Raw genomic sequence first — 9,401 nt, 5'->3', positions numbered from 1 at the left:
CACTTTATCAACTGTTTTTGGACAGTGAGCAAGTAGGAAAGGGTGGTTTCAGGGGGAGGATTTCTGTTTTTCTTTCTTTAACTCTTTGTTTTGGATGAAGTGATAAGGATCAGTACAGAGTAACATTAGTCACCTATTGCTCCATCTGTTAGCTCCGCAGAGTCACCTTGGTAAATCACATTGTTACTCATACCGAACATTTACCTGTCGTTAAATCAGGTTTAACTGGAGTATGAATCATCATTTAATGGGAAAATCATATATGAATAATATTAGCATTTGTCGCCTCGCCATAGATCACGCCATAGGCCCGCTGCTATTCTGCTTTTGGCCACTAGATGGCAATATTTGTCCATCACTAAACATGAACTCCATGAAGAGGAGCTGTCGTTTTCAAAAACAGCAAGGCAGTCATAATAGAGATTATAGTCTATTAATCTGTCTTTAGCTTCTAGTGACACTCCTATACAAAGTCCATTAAGGCTGGACATTGTCCAAATAGGGTTTTAGGTCATAAGGAAGTTCATTTCTGTTTACAGAACCTAACTTTGACCTTGCTTTACCTCAAACTGCAACTAATAAAAACACTCTCGGCTGTACATAATTGTTTTATGATTTGTACTTTCACAATCCAGAATTTTTGAACAAGTCTAAATAATTAACCTACTATTTTAGGTCTGTTCATTTTGAGTGGTGGATGATATTGTCAGGAGAGATACTTTGTTGTATGTTATATAGATAACTATATAACATACAACAAAGTATCTCTCCTGACAATATAAATAACTATATAAATAGTTTTAGGAACATTGACATAAATAGGACAAAATTCAGATGTTCCATTAGATTACAGTTATTTCTATGCATAATGGGGACTTTATAATTTTTAAATGACACTAAGTAAGCATTTCGAGGGAGATCAATATGTAAAAATTTTAGGTGAATCAGTCTATGGCAGCTGTATGGCAGGGCAGGAATGTGCTCTTGACATTGGGAGGTTTATTTGTGCTGTGTTCATGGTTGGAAAATGGATTGTTATTATTACACTCTGCATCAACAACACTGTGACCCAGATATGAGATATGAGTGTGGAAGTGAATTAGTGTTCATTATACATAAACTTAAGCTTGACCTTTTTCCTGGCAGAGGAATTATGAGGTTATAAATGTTTCAAATAATATTCAATACAAATATTTTGCCCTGAATTCCTCGTAATGAAACACTCGTGACACTCGTTGATTAATTACTGCACAAAAATGCAGGTTTGCCTTTATTTATTTTCAAACACAATAAAAACTAAATAGGAATTATTCACATTGTTGCCTGGATCAATTCTGTCAAAACAAATGAACAGAAAAACATCCCTGGAACTCTAACATAATTACTCAAAAAACACCTACAGTTATTTTTTTCCTTCATAAATAGGCGCAAACAAGTACCATAAAAAGATCTCATATAGACACAGTGTAGAGGAATAGTAAATGATCAGCCATATGCCAGGGTTATACAGCAACTCTCCAATCTGCCACTGTTTCTTCTAATTAACACCATATAAGCATCTGACAGTTTCATACACATAGTTTGGATGACATTAATCAATATGCCAGAAGTGATACAAAAGAAGTATTTTGCGTAATACAAAATAAACTTTTCTTTAGTACTTTCCTTAATGAATCATTTCATGCTACCTCGCTGGTTGATGCCATCAACCTTTACGTTCTTAAACTTGGGAAAAGAATACTTTTGTAGTCTCTTTTGTCGGTCTAATCAACAGCGACTTCCGCTGCCAAGAACTTAGCCCTCTTGGCTAATTCTCCCTTTTCGAGTTTTAAACGAACTGGTGTGGTCCAATTCAAAATCACATTGTTACTAGAAAAAAAAGTTGAATTCTTATACTCTAGGAGTAACACAGATTCTATTTACAGCTTGAAACGAGGGCTGCGTGAAACAACCCGTCCGGCCGTTCATAACGTTCCTATGAGCGACTGTTTTATACTTACAACAGAACTCTGTTTCTAAGGCAGTTGACTAGAAAAGATCATTACAGAGAGGAAGAATGATACGACGAGAAAGAGGAGTGGGGTGAGACGCAGGATTCATATCATCTGCATTATTTTTTTGTGGCTTTTTGTTTTTCTTTTCTTTTTGCGGATTGTGATTTTCCTCTTTGTACAAGTTCTGTTTTGGTTTTCGTTCTGCCGTTTGTCAGCGAGAGCTTGGAGTCTCCGACACGCAGCGGTAAGTGCTTAGAAACCGATGGATTGACACAACCTTCCTGCGAGGCAAATTGACCTACGCAACGTCTTAAAAACCATGAGCAATCTCCAATAAAGCACACGTCTACAGGGGGTTTCCATACACGGCCTCTTATTAGGTACGCAACGAGGACGCGGAACAATAGAAGGGCGTTAAAAGTCAATATCATTAGAGAGGTGATTGCATTTAAACAAATTTTAGCATACAATTTACATGTTCATGCTTTCAATGATTTAAACTATTTTAAAGATCCAAAATGTCTGAATGTCAGAAGCTAGAAGGAGATACAAATTCCAAAGCCACCACGGTAGGGTGCACTAAAGTGTGAGCCATGAGAAAGAAAACATTCAAACGTTGGTTTGCTGATGCGTGGATTGTGTCTAGTCTAAAATAAGGCCTGAACAATCAGGCCCTGAATAGCTGTACTGGGATGAGGAACTGCCTTGGTCCTGTGAGCGTGAAGGAGCGTGCGGTTGGACATGTCGATCAGGTCAGGTACAGGGCTTTGTCCCTCTGCAGATTTCTGTGGAGGGAAATACGAACAAGTCAAAATGGCTGTCGCAGAAATTAGCTTTTTTTCCTGAATGATGGTGATTGATCTCGCTAGTGTCCGCTCACCCATTGCCGCAGTAGTCAGGGGTCCAGTCCAGGCCCTGGGTCGGTCCATTCCTGCAGCCGGTGCGGTAGTCCATTGAAGGGGACAGGCCAGGTCCGGCAGAGGATGTGACATTTACCATGCTCTGATACTCTGCCTGAAGGGGGAAACCCTGAGAGGGAGAGCAGAACACAATAGCAGATTACATATTAGATCGTACATGCTGCAGGTCCCACAAAGTCAAGGCCTATAGTGCAGAGGTATGAGAGCCTCTATAATGATAATCATTAATATGCCAGAATAAAGTATTGCAGCACATATGCTGCATTTATTTTCACAAAAAATACACTAAGACAGTAATATTGTGAAATATTATTACAATTTAAACTGTTTTCTATTTGAATATATTTTGAAATTTAATTTATTCCTGTGATGTAAAGCTGAATTTTCAGCATCATTACTCCAGTCTTCAGTGTCACATGATCCTTCAGAAATCATTCTGATATGTTGATTTGCTGCTCAAGAAACATGTCTTATTATTACTAATGTTGAAAAAAGTTGCGCTGCTTAATATTTTTGTGAAATCCATGATACATTTTTAGTTCAGTATTTATTTTCAGCATTTATTTGAAATCAAAACATTTCATAATGTAGAAGTCTTTACTGTCACTTTTGATCAATTTAATGTTAATTTCGTTCAAAAAAATAAATTTGACCTAAAGGGAGGGGAAGATTATCGGTGAATAATGACTCAAATTTGTGTCTGTTCACACAAAAGAACACTTGTAATATAGTATACAAATTGTATGGACTAATTTTAATTATTTATGTCATTTTTTGGAGCTTGACATATTAAAGCTATAGTTGTTTGGCAAGACCTCTGTCATGAATTTTCATAAATGTTTACTTTTGAGTTCCACTCAGCAAATGGGTCTGGAATTACATCATTTTCATTTTTGGGTGAAGTGTCCCACGAATTCAATAGTTTAACATTGAGTTGTATTAAAGTCTGGCATCAAAATGCTGAACTAGCCTTCATGTTTTTCTGAGAGAAACCAGAGCAAAGCAGCTCGTCCAATCGAATTCCAGCAAACATCCTACACTATCTGAAGTGGACTGGACATGATGACAGTGTAATGCAAGCAGCCTCAAATGAACATTAATGAGAAACTGCATTTGGTGGTCAGGGAGACGAAAAATAAACGAAGCAGATATTCTAATTTGAAGACTTCTTCTCTGTTCTTAGCCTAAGAAAGACTGCATGTGAAAAGGAAGTTAATCTCAGTAGTACACAAGAGAATCTGCCTGAAAGGGCAAGACAGCAGGTGGCTGTGTTTTTTTAAATTGGACTTCAGACAAATTCACACTATAATCTGCATGAAAATTAAGACACTTTTTTTGCCTTACGACGATGATCATCCACAGCAATAGTTAATTTTCCTGCCGAGGAGTGATAAAAAAGAAGCACATGAAATTCAATCGAGCAGTTGCTCTTTTAAATACAACGTTTCCCAGAATTCCCAGTGGGCACAGGAGAGAAACTTACAACAATAGGCCTTTCATATTCAGATGTGAATGGCGAACTTTTGCAGCAACAGTTTGAATTGGAAATATGTTTTTCGGTTTCGTCCTTGATGGAATCTATACGTTGCCATGTATTTCCTTAATGATTCCTACCAAAAAACACAATTCAAACACAAACAGCTCGTCACTCAACATCAGCACGGTGAAAGATTAAACTGCTGTCATTGGATAGCATGTCACCTGTTCTCCTGACCACCTGATTCATCTCTCTTTATGAAGCTAATCCCTGTTTACCCCAAGACAATGTGATTCTCCGCCCTCTCCTTCTCTCCAGCACCAGTCAGTCCTGCCTCCCAGCTGATGCTCATCTCTTGAAGAGCTTCCAGGCACAAGGGTGCTATTCATTAGGACCTTATTACAACCTCATCTCAATCCCACTGAAGTTCCAGCGCAACTCAAGGCTATTGAGACCTTCAACACCGAACTCTTAACGGTGTTCTCGCCATCACCGCGAGTGCTTAAGAAGACTTGGGCTTCAAACCTCTCTTTAACCACCTCTTGCTTGAGATCTCTATTAGAGGAACGAGGGTTTAATTAGCACTGATGCTAATAATGAGTCTTGAGTTTTAACGTAGGGCTCTTCCTCCTCCCACGTTAAAGCAGGAGAGGCAATAAACACAGTGAATGTTATTTCAAAAGAGGTCGTTTTCTCTTTAATTAGATTTGTGTGTGTGTGTGTGTGTGTGTGTGAATGGGTAGAGGCTTTATTTGCTTTGCTTTTTGTTGTCTACGTCCTCAAAAACCAGCCTTCTCCTCCTATACACTTTAGCAGAGAACTAATTTCATTTCCTTCGGCCCAGTCTGAAAAACAGTTTTCATCAGATAGCTGAGGGATTTGTCTTCCACACTGATGTATTCATCAATCTCAATGTGAGTTTTTTTGTGCAACCTTAAGTTACATCCAAATCCTAATGCATCTGTTTATTAAAGAGAGAAAATTGAAAATCTGTCTGTGTGATATGCTGGGATTTTTTTGCTCGGCGTGGACATAAAACAAGCTGGCAGATATTAATGGTTCCTCTCTTGACCTCATTCACCGGCGCGAGAGATAGGCTGAAGGGGCCGGAAATTATGAAAAATGAAACGGTGCTGCATCTGCTGCATGAACAGCACTTCCTCCACTTTCAAATTCATACACACACATATATGCTTCACTATCTGTTCCATGATAATGTATAATGGAAATTGGAGAAGAATCCGACAAGGCGGGTTCTCGGAGAGGTTTATGGAAAATAGATTGGTGGGGGAACAGATCCTTTAATTGGCCTAGCCTGGTGTCTGTCTTGCCTCTTTTTGGTCTTGCTTTAATAACAGTGAAAAGACCGCTAATGTCTTTCTTGATTAAATTCAACATGAAATAGAGTTCGCAACCTATTTTAGCTTCAGAATGTGATATATTTCACATTAAAATAAAAATAAAAATAAAGGGAGGGGCTTGATGCTATCCATTAGGAATTGATTGGATGGTGAAAAGTGCTCTCTATATGAGCGGCCCTTGGTTTGGGTGAACCGTTCACATGAAGTCCAAGATAATATACAGCATTTATCAATTAAACTGAGGTCAATTTAGATTAATTCAATTAAATTAAGTCAATTTCATGCTGATTTTAAGATTGTTAGAAAGTATGAATTTAAATATTTATGTTTTTGAATGTTTACAATCAAAAAGTTAAATAAATATATTAGATAAATATATTTTTACATTAAATGTAGCTTTTTAAGACTAAATCTACCTTACTGACCCACACTTCTGAAAATTATTAAAGGTTTATGCTCACCAAGGCTGTGCTTATTTGATAAAAAAATACAGTAAAAACAGTAATATTTTGAAATATTACTACAATTTAAAATAACTGTTTCCTCTTTTACAATGGAATTTATTCAGAAGCCATTACTCCAGTCTTCAGTGTCACGTGATCCTTCAGAAATCATTGTAATATGCTGATTTGGTGCTCAAAAACATTTCTTATTATTATTCATTTTAAAAACAGTTGTCCTGATTAATATTTTTCTGGATGCAGTGCTACTTTTTTCTTTGATGACTAGAAAGTTAAGAAGAACGTTCAGCACTTATTTAAAATAGAATTCTTTTGTTGTCATAAATGTCGTTACTGTCACTTTTGTGCAATTTATTACATCTTTGCTGAGTATAGTTATGAATTTCTTTCAGTTTCTTTCTTTCTTTTGAATGGTATTGTGTATATATAGGAACTTATTTTAAATATACAAGTGTTGATTCAAAAGTATCTAAAATGAAAGAAGTGCATTACTGATTGTGAAAACTATCAGTATATGTCTCACCTGGGCCATGGATGGGGAGTGCATGGGCAGCGGGTGGCTGCTGAGCTGCTGTTGTTGCTGGTGGAGACTGAGGTGCTGGTGTAAGGGGGGGCTGATCTGCAGCGGAGGGGGGGACGAGTCCGTCATGCTGCCCATGTTCACCACTCCTGGCATGGGAGCGTTGGGCCGGGATGCACCACCTCGGGCTAGGCCTGGCTGCATCGGGGGCAGGTGGGGACTGAGTCCTGGCTGCTGGTGGTACGGAGGAGCCATGTAGAGACCTGGGTGAGACTGGCCTGCCCCGGAGAAAACTGGTGGCTTGGGTCCGAGCATGTGAGAGGCCTGTGATGCCTTCACATCGCCTAGGTCATTGTAGCTCTAGAGAAAGTTAAAGAAGTGTTTTAGTTGTTGGTTGCATAAATGTTAAACAGGCTTCTTTGGATTAATCAAGAAATTTTAAGCACTGCTTTGTGTCAGTCTCTGCTTTTTAAATGCCTGATGAATGTTGTATGGCCTAAATTTTCTTTTAAAATTTATTTGTATATACTATACTAATAAATATTGATTTTAAAATATATATAAAATAAATTATATGAATGTACAGATTTGATCAATTTCAAATATATAAAATATATAAAATCTCAATTTTATTAATTTGTAGATTTAGATTTGTATATAAAAATATATAAAATACAAATATATATATATATATATATATATATATAATATTGGATTTCTTTGTATATTCCGCTCAATCCTGCTTGCAATATTTCCATTCAGGTTGCATGCCTTAAATGTTGCTATATATATTAAATATAGGATTTCTTGCAAGCTACGATAGCATGAGATTTTTTTTTTTCACGGCTTCTTCGGAATTTTTCCATTTAGGTGTGCAAAGGGAGTCTATTTATTACTCAAGCTGTCTCAAAAACATCTCTAAACTGCCAAACAGGAACATCTCGAAATGTCCCTTCTTAAACGTCACTGTTTTAAAGCATGTACCCATATCAATAGCCCAGAGTCATTTACCTGAGACACGAGGCTCGCTCTGTATGCAGCCAGCTGTTTGAGGTACTCCTTCTTTGCGGTTTCTGTTTTTTTCTTGTACATCTGCCATGATAAAATAAACAAACAAAGAAAAAATATATATATTAAGAGGCCAAAGCTGTTCTTCATGTTCCTGTGCACAATTATTCTTAGAAATGGGATCTAATGGCAGTCCATTTATGAGCCATAATGCGTAATTGTTGTTGGAGCACTGAAATGGTGCTTAAGTGCAGCCCACTTTATCCATCGCTTGTTCTTCTGCCTTTATGGACTGTCCATATTTCCCATAATTCTTTCAGTTGAGGCATATGTGTAATTATTTGCCCATCAATACATCTGTGCTGTTATTACCTCAACCAATAGACCTCTACTAAAAAGACAACAGAAGAAGATAGATAGAGAAAGAAAAAAAAACAGCAGAGAGACGTGATGTTCTTTTATCAGGCAAACATCCTCTCCTGAGTAAAAGTACTTTTAAGTGTTTTCATGAGCTTCACCGGCTGAGTGTTTTACATAGTGAAAAGAGCACAAAATAAATTATTACAAAAAAGAAAACAGCTTTTCATGACTGTAGATGCTCTCTGTTGGCTTTGGTGAGAGAAATGGGTACTTTCAGTTGTGTTTATTCTGAAATCAGAAGCAGCTTTCGTAGTCATGTCATTCTTCACACCTAAAAAACAGTCTAGGTGTTAACATAAGTGCTAATCCTTTTTATCGTCACTGCTTTCAATCTGAAAAGGAACCTTAATGAGGATAAACTTTTCAAGGGTATTTACTGTACTACATAAGTGCTAATATAACACTTTGACATACACATTTGTTGTAATGCAGAGCAAATGAAAAGTAATTGTTTTTTGACTGCATGATCTAATGTGTACCTTTAAAAGTACTCAAACTGAAAATCCTTTTGTCATTCCAATTCTGTCTTTCTATCTTTTGTGGAACACAAAAGCCGATATTTTGTTTCACTGTTTTTTTTGTCCATACAGTTAAAGTCAGTGGGTTCCAGTGTTGTTTTGGACCCCATTGACTTTCATTACATGAACAAAAACAGCTGAAATGTACTTCAAAATATCTTACTTTGTATTGTTTAGTAATTTTGGGATAAACTATGCATTTTTTGTTTTAGTTTCTTGAAATGTTTTAAGTACTGAACTATTAATGATGGACTATTAATTTCAAATAGTCTTAAGTAACTTGAAGATCAACTTTTAAACCTTTTCAGAATACAATAAAAAAATGCTGAAAACAACAATGCTGTAGCATACTACATTACAGACTGTATTCATGCCAAATGTGTACCGAAACTTGATAAAGCGACTAGCAGACCTCACAAAACCTTTGTTTGTTATGTTCCAATAAAAAAAAAAAAAAAAATCTCACATATTGCACTGTTTTCACACCTGACTTTAAGACTTCCCCTACATGCACACCCATGCTGATGTTAGACCACAACACCACTGCGGAGGCAATGTTATTCTCCGATTGCACAAGGGGAAATCAACAAATGTTCTGACCAACATGTGCATCATTGCATCCGCTGTTATAACGAATCTTTATGTGGATATACTGTTGTATATATTGTACATAATACCTTAGCTAATAAAGAAAACGTGCTGCGTGTATAGAAACACAGTAA

General features: G+C 36.9%; 1 protein-coding gene across 3 annotated transcripts in view; it reads right to left on the bottom strand.

Moving 5' to 3' along the window:
• Window positions 1-1,268: 1,268 nt before the first annotated feature.
• The window catches only part of LOC107691413 (thymocyte selection-associated high mobility group box protein TOX), a 61,748-nt gene continuing 53,615 nt past the window's right edge, over window positions 1,269-9,401 (bottom strand). For all 3 annotated transcript variants that reach the window (XM_016489993.1, XM_016490011.1, XM_016490004.1), the window contains 4 exons: window positions 7,745-7,825; window positions 6,737-7,093; window positions 2,875-3,023; window positions 1,269-2,779 (listed from right to left, as the gene is read on the bottom strand). In XM_016489993.1, the coding sequence (XP_016345479.1) occupies window positions 2,743-2,779; window positions 2,875-3,023; window positions 6,737-7,093; window positions 7,745-7,825 (624 nt within the window). In that variant the 3' untranslated portion in view covers window positions 1,269-2,742. The remainder of the gene's footprint in view (window positions 2,780-2,874; window positions 3,024-6,736; window positions 7,094-7,744; window positions 7,826-9,401) is intronic.

This window comes from Sinocyclocheilus anshuiensis, unplaced genomic scaffold (genome assembly GCF_001515605.1).
Source record: "Sinocyclocheilus anshuiensis isolate Anshui unplaced genomic scaffold, SAMN03320099.WGS_v1.1 scaffold842, whole genome shotgun sequence".
NCBI lineage: Eukaryota > Metazoa > Chordata > Actinopteri > Cypriniformes > Cyprinidae > Sinocyclocheilus > Sinocyclocheilus anshuiensis.
Note: the sequence above shows the minus strand (reverse complement) of the source record. Positions and strands in the feature narration are given on the sequence as shown.